The sequence below is a fragment of the Thamnophis sirtalis genome, unplaced genomic scaffold (assembly GCF_051295495.1).
Source record: "Thamnophis sirtalis isolate CommonGarterSnake01/CBP01778 unplaced genomic scaffold, rThaSir2_p1.2 scaffold_6, whole genome shotgun sequence".
Classification (NCBI taxonomy): domain Eukaryota; kingdom Metazoa; phylum Chordata; class Lepidosauria; order Squamata; family Natricidae; genus Thamnophis; species Thamnophis sirtalis.
In genome coordinates, this window is record NW_028261386.1 from 36552278 (window position 1) to 36568455 (window position 16178).

The following is a 16178-nucleotide window of genomic DNA, read 5'->3' on the forward strand; positions in this document are numbered from 1 at the left end:
GTGGGAGATGTAATCAGGGGCGAAGGTAATATATCCATTTTAGACACTATACATAGGTTATGATATCATTATTGCCGTGCCAATGAAGAGGTGAGAGGTAAATTTGTAATGGTACTACAGAATATAAGGCAAATGTATTGACAATTTATGGTGTATCCACTGTACCTACGTGTGTGGTCTACCAGCATTGCAAAGTGAAGAATAAAATTACCATTGTTTCCTCTTGGAAGTTTTGGCTGGTGATCGTTTATTTCCAAACTAGACAACGAAATCCCATTAGAAGGTCATAAGAAACAAAAGAATCATGCTGCCTTCCAGGATTTGCAAATGGGAGACAAAGACAAATCTTTTTCCTGTCTTTGTTCCCATGCAAACAATCTTTGGAGATAACATTGAGTCTTTAAGGCTAACCCCTCACCCTCATAGCAATAACAATAGGACTTAGATTTATATATCACTTCACAGTCCTCTCTTAAGCAATTTACAGTCAGCACATTGCCTCCACAATCTGGCTCCTCATTTTACCGATTTTTCTTCCATACATTTCTTATTCCAAGGTAATTATTCAGAGGTAAGATATTCTTCACAATATCTTGTGGCTATTCCATGGATTATGTGCTGTTCCAATTAGTGTAATTGAATGTTTCCCCCTTCCTAGTATTTTGAGGAGAAAAAAATTAAAAAAATTACGGAGACTGGAACAACCTTTTTGCAGTGCTCCAAAAGACCTCCGATTAGGAAAATTCTATATTGTTCACCCAGTTTAGACAGATCATTTGGGAATTCTGCATCATTTTCACTTTCTAATACTCTAAGCCAGTTTACTGCTTATTTCTAAATTATGACAATTTGTAAGCAAATTACAGGAAAATTGGATCACATGACCTTGGGACAAGCAATGGTCATAAATATGAACCATCATTTAAAAAGAAAAGAGGAAGGTTTCAGCTCAAATATAGAAGAATGTGCTCTGTGGCTGGAAAGCAAACAAGCATGAAAGGTTGGACTAGAATCAGGCCTGTCAAATTGATGGCCCGCAAGCCAGATACAGCCTGCACAGGCCACACCCACCCTGGCTCTCAAAGGCAAAAAAATTGAGAATTCACGCTCTGTCCCGCAACACGATCAAGTTTGACACCTGTGGACTAGTTGATTTTTATGATCACTTCCATCCCCACAATCCTTTGATCCTATGAATGAGTACACACAGTTTAAGCCTTGGACCTACTGCCACCACCATCGCTGCAATGGAGCAGAATACAATTAGCCAGGGCAAGTCATAGGAGGGGAAATCAAAAGCCAAAGGATTCTATAAGTGGACTTCTTTAGATGCTAAAAACACTGTAAGATGTACTTATGCCACAACAGTTACTTTGTATTATGCAGTATAATTTAAAGGAAGTTAATTTAGTTGCTGTCTAAAATTTATTTTTTTTACAACCAAAGCTAATTTCGGAAAAATATTCTTCCTCAATTAGCAAGTGCTTAATTTCATTGGAAAATTACTGCAGATTATAATCCACATGAACAACAAACATCTTAAAAACTTTATTTTACATTATATACATAAGGAAATATTCATTACCAACAATAATACAGACCATAAATCAGTTTTAATGTACTTTGTTCTTACTTTATATCACAGTATAAAGAACATATACAAAAAAGTATGTATTTTCACTAAAACATGGCATCTACATATCGCACTGAAAAGAATCAGAATAGTTTTGCTCAAAACTAAAATTCCTGTGATGTGTTATAACCATTTAATTTTGTGAGGTAGTAACTAAATAATTCTGGCTAGGTGTTAAGACATTAAGAGAAAAAAATGTGACAACAGTAGTAAGGCAAAACATTTTTTAAAACAAAAGCAAAATTCCTTAAAACAGTTGCCCCACCTAGTATCACTTTTTCTCCAGAACAGGTAGTCAATATATGGCGTCCTTGATGGCAGTGGGTTGGAAGCATCCTTCTCTTCAGAAAAACATATGTGCATGTTGCATGTTATGTATTAGTGCCAGGAAGCTGTTATCTTCTACTAATTATTAATATACTCCAGTTTCCCTCACAACTGGCCTTTAAAAGTTGTAGCTCAGCATCACAAGGAAGGTCATAATTTCACCATTCCTGTTGTTAGGGTGCATATGAATTGCTGGCTTTCCTTCTTCCTGAACTGAGAGGTGGAGCTACATTTGTTGTGAGGTTGGGAAAACCAGTTGCAATAAGCATTTCCTGTTTTAAACAAAATGCTTTCCTCTGTTACTGATTTTTTTGTTTGAAAACTTTGTTGCTATGTCTGAGGAAGAGGAAAGATCCTTGAATCTAATTTTAAAACCATTGATTCATATTCCTTGCTAAAAGAAAAGCTTCTGTCTACACATGGAATCCAGCAGGAGCCCTATGGCCCTATCATCCTATAACCGTGGTGGTGAACCTATGGCACCTGTGCTTGAAATGGCACATGGAACCATGTTGCCTGGCATGCATGGCATTGCCCGTTTCTCTTCCAGGTTTCTGGCGCGCATGTGCATGCGTCTATCAGTTGGTCTTCGTGTGTGCAGCAGTGCTGGAAACTGGAAGAGCTGATCTTCCGTTTTCTGGCGTGAGCATGTGTGCCGGTAACCGGAAGACTAGCTGGCCACTGCCCATGTGTGCGCTGGAAACTGGAAGTTCATTTTCCAGTGCGCGCATGCCCCCTGGGCAGCTCCTCTTCCAGGTTGTGTCCCAGATAAGCGTGAGTGCATGCTCCCTTTTTGGCACTCGGCACCAAAAAGGTTTGCCATCACTGTCCTATAAGAATCAGAGAGGAGCTCTGCAGATCCAACAGGGTACAATGGCAATTCATTAGTGATAGTCAATCTCTTCTTAATGAAGGAAAATGTATACGTTGTTGTAATGCAAGTGCTAATGAATATCTGCAAAGTACTGTATACAGTACTAAGGCCTTTTGCACATGGCTATCTGGATCTAACTCCAAATATTTAAACACTTCCACAGTGTGGAGTGCTGTGAATTTTTGCATGATAGACTCATCATAATAAAGCTTTGTATCATTGTACACACTTATAATTACACCAAGGTACCACTATTGGATTTATTCCCATTTCAAAATAGGTATTTTTCTCTCTCCAAGCATAGAAAATAATTAAGAGAATTTTCCTTAAATATAAAAATATAGGTGTTCAATTGGCTGGTTTCACAAAGAGAACTACCCAAATAAGCTAAAATTATAATGCCTAAATTATTTCCACAAATGTACTTTTGTGACTGAATACATTACATATTAACACTTTGTGCAACCAAAAACACCAGTGTACTTGCATAGAACTAAAAACAAGATTGTAATAGGATTACCGCCTTGATTACAATGTCTAAAAGATAAGATTTATTTATATTAGTAAATTACATAATAAAATACAATAGTGTTATTTAAATGTACTGTGTTTATCAATAGCATCCCATTAGTCCTTAAAATAGTACCCAAACACAATTTTCTGTCCTCAGCAAACTTTACATATCTGTACAAGTAAAACATTTTGTTCATTATCTACAGAAAAATCAAGAGAGGCCTCCAGTAATACACTTCAACAAAAAATACTGCATATATGTACAAACATTACATAATAGTGAATCAAGAGTTCTTTAGAATATGCTAATCATATGCATATCATCCGAGCAAGCATTCTTGTTCTCACTCATACCCATACACTACAATAAATTACAAAATAACTGTAGTTGGGATCCTTTCGCTTTTGTGCAATTGATGTCAGATGTATTGAAGCAGTAGTGTTTCCTTATCTTGCTTCTTCTCAGTAACTGTTCTCATGACCTGCCAAGATGTACAAGTTGCTATTGGCAGTAGGGTTATCTGTTGGTCTACTTTCCAGTACCACAACTCTGGGGGGGGAAAAGAACATCCCAATAACAATAATTTTGGCAAATATATCAAACCTTTATGAAAGCCCTTAATTGGGTCTTGCTTTCAGATTTGGGCAGGATGGAGCATGTGACACAATATAAACCAATTGAGAGGTTTTTTTTCTTGATCTAATCAAGTATGTTTGTTCTCCTTTATCCAATCACACCTTCAATGAGATAGCAGCTGCCAGGGATTAGTCACTTGCCCAAGTGAGATGACTAAAGGACAATAAGACACTGGCCAAATTCCTTCCCTATAAATGATGGAAGTCCAATACTTAAAGCTGTCCAGAAGAAAAAGGCAAGCAAGAGAATTATACATAGCAAGTCTAGTGATTCCTGCTTCTCCTCAGCAAAAGAATGAGTTTGGCAGCTACTAATGTAATGAGTCCCAAGCTTAACAGATAATTTATTCCAAAACTACTCCTTCCTTATATGTTGTGATTGTGATTGATCATACCTGTCAGATCCAAGGAGTCTAAATATTCTTGTACTGTCAGAAATTTCCTGGGTGATCTATTTGAAAAATCAAATATTTAAGAGTGAAAGTACATGTAACAAATGCTCCATTAATCAACCTTGCAAGCATTTTACTTTGGAATATTAAATAAAATTAACTGAAGTCATATCTAAATTGAATAAATACATACACACTTACACATACAGTGGCTAACTAGCTAGGGCTACCAAATCCAGCAGAAATTTCTGGACATCTACTAGATAGAAACAAAACAGAACAGAAAACCTAAGTCTTTGTACTGATTGTCTCAACATTGGAAGCCAAGCTCTAGCAGCTCTACTTTTAAGTATTATTGCAGTATTTCTGGGGAACTGAAATTAATTCTATAATACACAAAATGCTAAGTGACTCAAACTGTACAATTACGTTTATGGTATATGTTATCATTATTTACCTCTTTTCCATATGGCGTAACTAAGGCTAAGGGAGTACTTTAAGTTATTGAGTGAGCTCATAGAAAAGCCAATATTTCTACTGAGATGTTCTACTTAATATCTTGGATTGCTATGATTTTCAGCCATTTCCATAGGGGAAATGTATTTACAGCTACCATAGTTTGCAAAATAATCTGAAGTTTCAGCTAATAAAAATACTAAAAATTCTCATTGTGTTTTCAAATTATTTTTCAAGATATTTTTAAATATTTTTTCAAATCTCTTAGTATTTACCTCATTTGAACGAAAACTCCTGCCTTGCATTCCATGCTTCCAAAAAGCCAAAACGCTATCTTGTAAGCAAACTGGCAGGAAAAAAAAAAACACTAATTAGATTTTATTGTCACTGGGTTCTAAAAAAACACCTTTTTAAATAAGTTTTTTTTTTATTTTTTCCAATATAAACATACTTTGTGGACAGTGCATTGATTGGGTCAGATCTTTTTTATACGTTATCAATAATAGTACAGATAGCATGTGAAATTCTAATCTTCCAACTTCAAACAATACTATTCTTATTTCATATTCCTTTTACATTTTCCTTTTGATTCATTTAAGAATAAATAACATTTCTTTGCACCCTGTGTTTATGTCATTCAATATTTTAAAAATCACTCATTATTCCAAATGTATAGGATTACTAAGAACACCAATTATTAACAATATTCAGTCCATCACAGAAATATACCTCACAGTCCCCACCATTTCTAATCCTTCTTATTTTAAATTCATAGTATCTTTTAACATACTGTCAATATTAGTACTTCGGTTAAATTGTCTAGTCCTAAATTACCATCTACTAACCTAAACTTATTGGGGTTATGGTATTTTCCCATATATTTTCTCATTACCCATCATCTCTTTGTCTTTCTAAAATCCCTAAATTCCTTTCTTTTTTTTTTAAAAAGAACACTTTCCTACTTAAACTGTATTGATTCCATACATTATTTAATAAATGAAGGACTGATGTTTAGGGTGCAAGACGTTTTCATCTTTTTCTTATATGTGACAAATTTGTTTCCTTCTAGTATTCTGAACCTTCCATGTGATATCCAAAGTTGGATGGGCAGAATGCTATAAAGCAAATGCTATTTTGTGATTATATTATCAAAAACACTGAGTCCATGGGCACTAATTATCTCACTACATTCTATTTTGATCATGGTCTCACTTAAAATACTGTGTCCCTGAAGCCAGCATGGAGGAGAGCTATCAAGATGGTCTGGGGACATGAAACCAAGTTCTCTGGGGAATAGTTAAAGGAACTAATTAATTTTAACTGGCAAAAGAGAAGATTGAGGTGATATGCAACAGTAGTTTTCAGATATCATATGGTGGAGAGAGCGAATTTATTTTCTGTCACCCAGGAAGGAAGGATCAGAACCAATGAATGAATTTGAAATTCATTCAAATTACAGGAAAATAAGAGTCAGGTAAAATATTAGCAATAGCAGTTAGACTTATATACCGTTCCATAGCGCTTTACAGCACTCTCTGAACAAGGTACAATGTTAGCATATTGCCCCAACATTCTGGATCCTCATTTTACCGATCTTTTACCGAAGGATGGAAGGCTGAATTAACCTTGATCACATTGGAATCAAACTCCAGACTGTGGACAGAGTTAGCCTGCAATATTGCACTCCAACTCTTGTAAGGCGTGCGGGACGCCTTAAGGAGCATGGAAGGCCTCATGTATCTTTTAGTTACCTTGCTTTCCAGGAATATTATAACTTTACAGCTTCATAAAGAATATTCCAATGAAAGTTTATAGTCAAACATTTTTGGTTTCCCCTTGACTGGAAGGATATGATTGTCCTAATTTTATACCTATTTTTAACAATATATGAAATGACTTGGCTTGCCACTAGAGACATTAAAATTGTGCATACCGATCATCTTTCTACTTGCAAATTTTCATCTATATAATGCAAATTTTCATTATGTAATATAGTGAAGTATTAGAATAGTTAGCTGCTAGGTTCATTTTTACTCACCTATTGATTCAATTTGGAAATCAAAGGTGAGTTCGGAGGACAGTTTTCGACTAGATTTTAATCTGCCTTGCAAATTTACAATTTTTATACAGCCTGAAAAAGTAAAAACATTTATTACTCAGCAACATTTCACAGTGCACCTTATCCAAATTTTTATATATGGATCATAATTGTCACTTACAATCCAAGCAGACTAAAATGGTATCTCTCTCCAGTTGTGTTACATGTACAACAGTTGTCTGTGTAGTATCTATAACAAAATAACTGAGTTAACATTTTAAATATAAATATCAAGAAAAGTATTATGTAGTTAAGCTGTATCAACATCCTAACACTCTCTCTCTCTCTCTCTGTGTGTGTGTGTGTGTGTGTGTGTGTGTGTGTGTGTGTGTGTGTGTTACAGGATAATTTTTCTTCTTAAAAATATACCCATGCTACTTGCTGATTAGTTTGTAAATAAGAATCATTTTTTTTTAAAAAGGTGATGAGATGCAAGCTATCTTTCAAAGTGGAAGAACAGAAAATAGCTCAAGAATCACAATTTCCTCTAGCAAGCCTAAATAACAGCAGGAGATGGGATTCCAATTAGGAAGCCGATGCTTTCCCTAAGATGGCTAAAATGGAGCATTTTTATTTCCTATTTTCTTTTGCTGATGGAGCAAGATGGTTCATCTCTCCCAGCAAGCATGAAGGAGAAAGCAAGAAATGATATCCTTAATATGAAGATAATGCTAAACAACAAAGAAGACAGAATTAAATGAGAGGGGAAGCCTGATAAGTTCCCTTTGTCCCTTGGATTACAAATTTTCCATCCTCTTCTAAGCACCCAATGTCTTCCACAAAGGCAAAGAACAGATAAGAACAAAGTTTAAGTTCCTTCTCAGGGTACAATTCTAATCAGAACCAATATCTCACAATATTCAGTGGCTGAAGAAAAAGAACAGACAAATAGTATTTGTTCAGAGATAAGACATTGTGTGAGCCAGATAGAGGGTTGATCCAAAGAGCAGTAATGACTCCAAAATATACGAAGTTTAACTATTAAACTATCTTGGATTGGAAGTATTATAAACCTGGAATCTGAAAGTACAGAAATTTAAAAAAAAAAAAGCACAGAAATCCAGGATATAGCATAGTATATAATCCATTAGTGTGCAATTTATGGAATTATCATAGGAAATAACACACCTGTTTCTGTAAACCATGAAGAGGTAGAATTTGGATTGATAGTTTCAAATTTCACTACTTGGTTGAAATCTCTTCCTTTAGTGACACCAACACAAACCAAAGGGAATTCCTGTTCAGGCACCACAAGCATTTCAAACAACCTCAATGGACATGGTACAGGAAAGTCTATGTGCTAAATCAAGAAATATGTTATTCACAAAGTTATTATCAAAGTAGAATATTAGTAAATTATTTCAACAATATATTACAATAAAATAGACTTTCATTCTGTTAAGATATTTTTTTTAGTTTAATCCTCCTTTATGAAATAGATCAATAGGTAACATTCTAAAAATAAAGTTTTAAAGGAGATTTTGGTTTTGCTGTTAAAACGTCAAATATGATCCTGTGAGGTATCTGAGAGGTAACTTTGAATTTCTAAGTATATCTCAAGTCTATAGATAGTGCAAATATAGAAGCATGCTAACAAATCCCTGCTTCCTAAATGTGGTGGATTCTTACCAACCAGGGAAAAGGTGAAAGAGCAACAGTCTTCCCTACATGCCACTTTGGGAAGTGTCCTGTGCCAGTGACAATACTGGAAGAATATTTTTCTCTTTTGGACAACATGTTGGAAAAAATTAGTTTTATATCCAAGGTAATTTTTGAACAGTTCCCAGGAAATTATCCCTCCACTTTGCTAACCATAAACATCCCCCACCCCCAAACAATAACAACATGGATATAGCTCCAGGATCTTTATTCAGGCCGAATTGCTGTGAAGATGTTTTAACCTCATCTTTGTTAATAACATTGCTGGTGCTGGTACTACTACTAGTAATAATCTCTCCCCTTCCCTTTATTCTTAGAATTAAGTTGCTTTTAAAGGAACCTACCTTGATTAACATGAATTTCTGCATTGGTTCAACCCATTCTAGTAGAATAATACTAGACTGTAGTGCCCCAGAAAGGTATTTGTGTCCTGTATAAGGATTCCTCACTGGAAAACAAAAAACAAAAAAACAAAACCAGAGCAGTCTTCTTAAAACAGGGCTTTTTAAATCTTTTGCTATCTCTTTATTGTAATGTTAATCTACATAACTCCTCTAAAAATCCAAACACCAAAATGAATGAAAATGCCAATGAAACAGTATAATGAAAGTTTGAGGAAGGTGGATTCATTGTAACAATGTACAACTAAAGGGATCTTCACATCTTCCTTGGACTTTGTCTTCACCTCCCCAAGTAAACTTCAAGTTTAGAAAATGCTGCCTTAAGAGTAAAGCATGGACAATGTATAAATTATATATTATGCAACACTAGAGAACTGGGTATCTGCATAAAAAGCTAACATGAAACTGTTGTTATTCTCTAGCTGTAGCCCTATTAGACATGAAAATATGATAAAAGGGCCATAAAACTATCATAATTTCTATTTCTACTGTGAAAATCATATTTTGAAAAAAAAAATCCTAGGTAGGAATGAGTATTTTCCTTCCTTGTCTGCTAAGACAATTACCTGCATGGAACCAATATCTCAAGTTCATGTATGCCTATCATAAGATTCTATATGGAATATATAGAAAAATATACGGGAAGATGTACACGTGTGCTATAACAGTGTATGTTAAGGATAGGGGGATAAAACCCTACCGCTCAATTATAAATTTCCCAGGGAAACTCAGAACCAAAAGATCCCATTCCTACAAATTCTTCCAGCCTCAGAAAATTTTATTTTGCACCCTGTTCTGCAAAACGTTTCTTCACAGCATAGTGCAGGTACACCATCAAATTGCAACAGAGACATTAAAATAGTTATTAAATGTAAAAATATACAGGTGTATATTATAAAAAAGTCACACACTGAAATGAAAAGGTATCCTTACTTACCCACACAACATTTTTGACACCATTTGGTATCTGGGATTTTTGTAGATACTGCAAACTTCCTAAAATTCATAAAGACAATGGAAATTAATATCATATCTTCCTCCAGATATGATCCTATTACCTGAGCCTTGATTTTGCTCCAAATCAATTGCTGGAAGTAGAGTGGTAGGAAGGTACATTTAATTGTAACTGTGTACTACACAAATAAAACAGGTTAATTCTACTCTGTAAAATATTAAACCATCAGCCCCAATATTAAAGACTTAAAGTCCTAATCTTATAGTGCTTACAGAGAAACTTAAAAAAAACCTCAACTGAACTTTATGTGAAGACAGACTGTAAATTTCATTCCTTGTGTTGTAATTGATCTGGCCTCCTTCCTGTGCAATCCTTAAGAATTCTGTTTTCTAACCTGGTGGCTGGGAAATTCTAGGAGTTGAACTTTACATATCTGAAACTTGATGAGCTTAGGAAACAGAAAAAGAGGACAATGTTCCTTCAACTTTCTTTTTAAAATTAAAGTCTTTTAAGATTTTCCTTTTCAAACTCAGAGTTCCATGTCAATGGCAGACTAATTCCAGAACTCTTTCCAGAAGTTCAATTCTGAACGTCTCAAGGTTGATTCAGCCGTCTATCCTTCTGAGGTGGGTAAAATGAGGATCCAGATTGTTGGGGGCAATATGCTGACTCTCACTTAGAGAGAGCTGTGAAGTGGTATATAAATGTAGTAAATTGTTCTCATCTACTTGTGAGCCATTTTAAGGACTCCATTTAAAAAAACAACAATCCCCCCAACAATATACAATACAATACAATATTTTTACCTGGGAAGTATTCTGTCAGGTAATTTATGTGCTGGTATAGCCACTGGTAACTTCTGCATTTGCCGTGCATAGTCAAATAATCCTGGCAAATTATGAGAATAAAGCTGAGAAGCTTTACCTATAAATAAACGGGTAAATAAAATTACTTTACAGACCAATGTACTAATATTTACAAGGCAATGGTTTTTTAAAGTGAAATGACCTACCAGATATTGACAGCAAGCAATTGTTCATTACATATAGCCATGTGCATCGTCGGGGAAATAACTGATAAAAGGAAGAGAAATAATTCTGAATGAGATAGATGATATACTTGATATAGTAAGCTGTTATTAGACATCCTGTCTTCCACTTCCTTAGTGCACATATTTTCTTGGTTGTTTATTAAATCTATAATCCACCTTTTAATATATGGTTCCAATAAAAAATAAATGTAAAAAGTGTAAAGTTAAATAGTTATGGTTGATTTATTATTAGATAGACTGTGTCATCCAAAGTGTCTTATGCTTCAACTCATGGATTTAAGGTGGAAATAAGGCATTATATTTTACCTTCAATCATACTTGGGACATAACTGTCCCATGACCTGGACTGAGATGTTACAAAAGCAGTGGATATAGAGTCTCTGATGAGACCACAAATTCTGAGTAGGGAGATGGGTGGCATTTTAGCACTTTCTCTTTAAAACAATTCCCTTAACTGTTATCTGAAATTATAGTCTACATTCCGGATACCTGTATTCATATTTCCACATTGCTTTATATTTCTATTAATTTGAAATGGATATACAGTAATTAAATATAATGAAAGTAAATTTAACAATTAGTGTATACCAATGTTCCCTCTATTTTTTTTTCAGTGTGTGAGGAAAAGTATAGTGTTTGAGCGGCACATTTGCATGCCTGAGCACCTGAATTTTTTTCACAGATGTTTCACAGAACATTTGATTTATAGGATCTGAATTGGAATGGAGAAAAATGGTTTTGTGCGTGTGTATGTGTGTGTGTGTGTGTATGTGTGTGTGTGTGTGTGTGTGTGTGAGTGAGCGAGGGATCCGGTAAGGGAACTGCGCCTATTTAGAAAAGGTAAATTATTGCAAACATGATCAGTCGAAGATAAGTATTGGGACAGGTTGGGCAGTAGAGAGAAAGTGATAAAAGAATGGGAGAGAGGAAGAGAGGAAGAAAAAAGAGGGAAGAGAGACAGAAAAGGAGAGAGAAAGTGACAGAAGAATGGAAAAGGAGAAAGAGAAGAGAGACAAAGAGAAAGAGGATGAGAGAGACAGAAAGAGACAAAGAGGAGAGAGACGGGAGAAGGAGAGAGAAAGTGAAGGAAGAATGGAAAAGAAGGAGAAAGAGAAGAGAGTCAAAGAGAAAGAGGATGAGACAGAGAGAAGAGAGGAAGAGGAAAGAGTAAGAGACAACATCTCATTTCAACTCTGAGGTGCAAATATTCTCCTTCATTGGTAATTTTATTTGTCCATTTACTATCCAATACTCTTATTTCTCCTTATGTTCATCAAGAATTCACTTCTTTTTATTGAATTTATCACAATACCTTGAGAACTTTTTCAGCATAGCTTTACAGCTATTTAAAATATATAGTAATTTAGGTCAGGTTTTCAGAACATTAGTCTATTTATAAGTCACTAAGTGCAAAGAAACAGAATTCAGAAAGTTGGCTTCCCTTTTTGTAATTGCCTATTGTCTGCTTAATTTTCTACCTACATTTTTGATAACTGATATTCACTGTTGACCCAAGAAGCCCATCGTAGAAAGAAACCTTATGAACTTTGTTGGGTTTCCATGGAATTAAGTTTGATCTTTTATTCAACCATACAGTAGCATATTCTTTCTAAGTAGGATATAATCAAGATAGTCCATAATTGCCTGTCAATCTAACAGTATGGCGATTGACAATTTCTTTATATTTCAACGCTAACTCTTTCAATCTTAAAGGTTTGGTGAAGAGAAATTCAAAAATTCTTTTAAAGAGGAAAAAAAATGCTTGCACTATTGCATCCATGGAGACATGTAGACAACACATGTTGTGTTGACAACATGGAGACAACACAGAGAGAAACAAAGTGCTAACTCTGCCAACCAACTAACTCTCTCTCTCTCCTTCAGAGAGAGAGGGAGGAAGGGAGGGAGGGAGGGAGAGAGAGAGAGAGAATCCCTCCTTCCTTCAGCCCAACACTCTGGCTGGCATCCCAGCCAGACAAGAGGGACTGCAGAGGGTCTCCTCGAATCTAGGGCAGCGAGTCATTCGATGGGAAACTTGCCTCTTGGGGGGAATGACCCAGCTTGGCTCCCGCTTTCGATCTGCCGCCCAATGACCGAACGGAGAAGCGAAGAGGCAGGAGAAATGAGGCAGGAGAGATCAAGCAGTAGCCAAGCCGGATCATTCCTTCCAAGAGGCAACTTTCCCATCGAATGACTCGCTGCCCTAGATTCGAGGAAACCCTTTGCAGTCCCTCTTTTCTGGCCGGGATGCCAGCGAGTGTGTTGGGCTGAAGGAAGGAGGGATACACATGCTCGCGCTCTCCCTCCCTCTCTCCCTCCTCTCTCTCTCTTGTAAATGGTAAATCTGAGCAGCCACTGCTGGGAGCCCGTCCCATGCCTTCTCCCAACCCGCATACCCCTTCTCTCAGCTACTTTCTGCCTTGTGGACCTAGAACTGATTGCTGTCTCTAGGCTGGCTCTCCTCTCCTATTATTGTGGAAGGCACCTCACAAAAACCACTGGGTGGCAGTTGGAAACTGCGCAACTTAGAGGGAACATTGGTGTATACTCAAGTATATTTATTGGTTTGGCACTAATAATATTTTGATATAGATAAACTATTAAGTTGTCTGCAGTTTAATTATCTATTTTGGGTAAAATCCAATGCTTTACATAAACATCTGGATTTTTTTCCTGGATATTAAAAAAAATATTTTATTTAAATCAATTAATAGCTAGAATCTCATATGATCACATGTAGAAATACAGACATTTAATGAGATAAAGCTATCTTCATCTAGATAGATAGCTAGATAGCTAGATAGATAGATAGATAGAACCATCTACATATCTAAAAAAATCTGAGTAATTTACCTTCTTTTTAAATATGTTTTGGAGGTCAGTATATTCCATCTAGTGGTAATTGTAGCTGTCAAATATCTAACCCCAAATTTGATCATTTTCAGCCTTAAAAATAAAGATCTGATCTCTTGGTAATTAATTGAAAAATGTTTTAGGCTGTATTGAGAAAGTGTGTCCAATCACACTTGGCCAATAAAGAATTCTATTCTATTCTATTCTATTCTTCACTACTACATTTCAAAATCAAAATCTGAATACAAACCTGTTCCATTGATGTTTCATGAAGTTCATTAAGATTCAAGGTATAAATACCTTCCTCAGCACCAAATATTAAGTACTGATCTATAAAGAAATGCAGGTACTTAACAAAAGTGTTCACTTTATCACACAAAAGTCTCTCAAAACAATACCCATACATTTAAAATAGCATATATTAAAATATACTACTACATAGGGCAGATACATGAATGAATCCCTTTTTAAACAAGCAATTCAAAATATTTTGAGTTACATGGTAAAGAATTACACATTACACCACACATAGTTGGAAAATCCATGCTGAAACAAAGCAGATTTGGTTAGTGCTTAAAAGCCATTTTCTTTCATTGATTTGCATTGCTTAATGGAACTGTTATACACAAACCATCATTATTTATTAATTTTTGGATGTACATTAAGAGCCAACTTTTTGGAAGTCTGAAACAGCCCTATCCTTCCAATGTAAGGGAGATGGATGATTTAAAAATGTGATCAATAAATATCTAAAAATAAAACAATTCTAATTTTTAAATATTAATTGGCAAAGGACCAAAAGTCTATATTTTGTCCTAGGTCTATTCAGTTGCAAGTTTGTGCAGAGGTTACAATTTTTTTTCCAGGTCAATGCTAACTTGGTATTTCTAAGACTTTGTCAGTGGCAAATTTAACATCTTTGTAAATGTTTTGTCAATACCACTCAGTATTTAAAGGGAGTATAGGTTTGTAAGGAGAAGCTTTCTTTTCTTTTTGATGGTGCCATCATCAAGTTCTCTCTGCAAAAACAAAGAAAGCTCAAGTTTTTCTAATTAGAAAAACTGGTCCACGCTTCATTCCTTATCATATGATAACGACTCCATGGTTCATTTTCAACATCTAAACCAGAATGTGTTGAGAGCTCATACATGCAAAACAGGATAGACTCCATGGAATCTTCCATCTCTAAGTGAGAACAAAACATTGGATACTTAGTATTCAGATTATTTTTCATTTGTTGTAAAATATACAGCAATAGCATAATCTCTGCTATTGTCCAAGAAACGTTTTTGTCTTTAGATTTTGCAATGCTAAACCGTACTGCTTTATTATGTGAAATAGCATTTTCATGAGGGATGAAGACTGGTGTGCCAATACAGTATTTCAAGTCATTATAAAGTGGCACTAACACTTCATGTGATTTTGATTATATCACTCTGCTTTTTTGGCAACTGCAACACACTGCTGGTTCATATTTAAGTGATTGTGCACTAGGGCTCCAAGATTTTAAAAGGGTAAGAGCCAGTTTGGTATTGTGGTTAAGGTACCAGCAACAAATCAGAAGACTATGATTTCTAGTTCCATCTAGGCACAAAATTAGGTAGTCGACCTTTAGCCAGTCTTTCTCTTTCTCTCAACTCTAAGGAGAAACAGTGGCAAACCACTTCTGAAAAACCTTGCAAGAAAACTTCAGAGATTTATCCAGGAAGTTGCCAGTAATCAAAGCATAAACTTTTTTTTAAAGGGTGATTTGAAGGCATGATGGAGTAAATGCATAAATAAGGTTGATCAGAGGGCATGCACCTATGCATGCATAAATAGATAAATAAAGGTAATCTCCTCCCTTGATTTGCAGATGACCCTATGGCCTTCAAATTTAGCTATTTTGTTCCATTATCAGTGTAAGACTAGGTCTTATTTGTATAATCAAGATTAAGCAGAATGATGAAAGGTTCATAGAGGATGGTAGACAATAAAATCTCAAATCATATGAAAAGCCTCAAATAGATATCTAGTATGATATTAGGTTTAAAGAGCAAACATATAACTTGGTAGACTAATTTCATCCTGTAAAAATGTTTAACAGGATTATAGTTACTCCAGGTATTCATACTAGTTCAATAAATCAGATCCATGTTCCATTGGGATTACTTCATAAGTTTGCAGATAATTACTAGAACAACCAGAAAAAGTTACTTGGGTGAGATGGGGGTATACAAATATGATGAATGAATGAATGAATAAAATATTGACTAATAAAAACCTTCGAAGAGAATCTTGCTAAAGCTTCAAAAGAGATTGCAGAGAACTATCCATCATTTAGGGGAAAC

At 35.3% G+C, this 16178-nt stretch overlaps 1 protein-coding gene across 4 annotated transcripts in view; it reads right to left on the reverse strand.

Annotated features, from left to right (window-relative positions):
• Positions 1 to 1520: 1520 nt before the first annotated feature.
• Positions 1521 to 16178, reverse strand: part of MAP4K3 (mitogen-activated protein kinase kinase kinase kinase 3) — a 58167-nt gene continuing 43509 nt past the window's right edge. For all 4 annotated transcript variants that reach the window (XM_014065761.2, XM_014065759.2, XM_014065758.2 and 1 more), the window contains 11 exons: positions 14099 to 14178; positions 10957 to 11017; positions 10751 to 10868; positions 9927 to 9985; positions 8933 to 9036; positions 8058 to 8229; positions 7051 to 7119; positions 6870 to 6962; positions 5107 to 5177; positions 4379 to 4434; positions 1521 to 3897 (listed from right to left, as the gene is read on the reverse strand). In XM_014065761.2, coding sequence (XP_013921236.1) covers positions 3810 to 3897; positions 4379 to 4434; positions 5107 to 5177; positions 6870 to 6962; positions 7051 to 7119; positions 8058 to 8229; positions 8933 to 9036; positions 9927 to 9985; positions 10751 to 10868; positions 10957 to 11017; positions 14099 to 14178 — 971 coding nt within the window. In that variant the 3' untranslated portion in view covers positions 1521 to 3809. The remainder of the gene's footprint in view (positions 3898 to 4378; positions 4435 to 5106; positions 5178 to 6869; positions 6963 to 7050; positions 7120 to 8057; positions 8230 to 8932; positions 9037 to 9926; positions 9986 to 10750; positions 10869 to 10956; positions 11018 to 14098; positions 14179 to 16178) is intronic.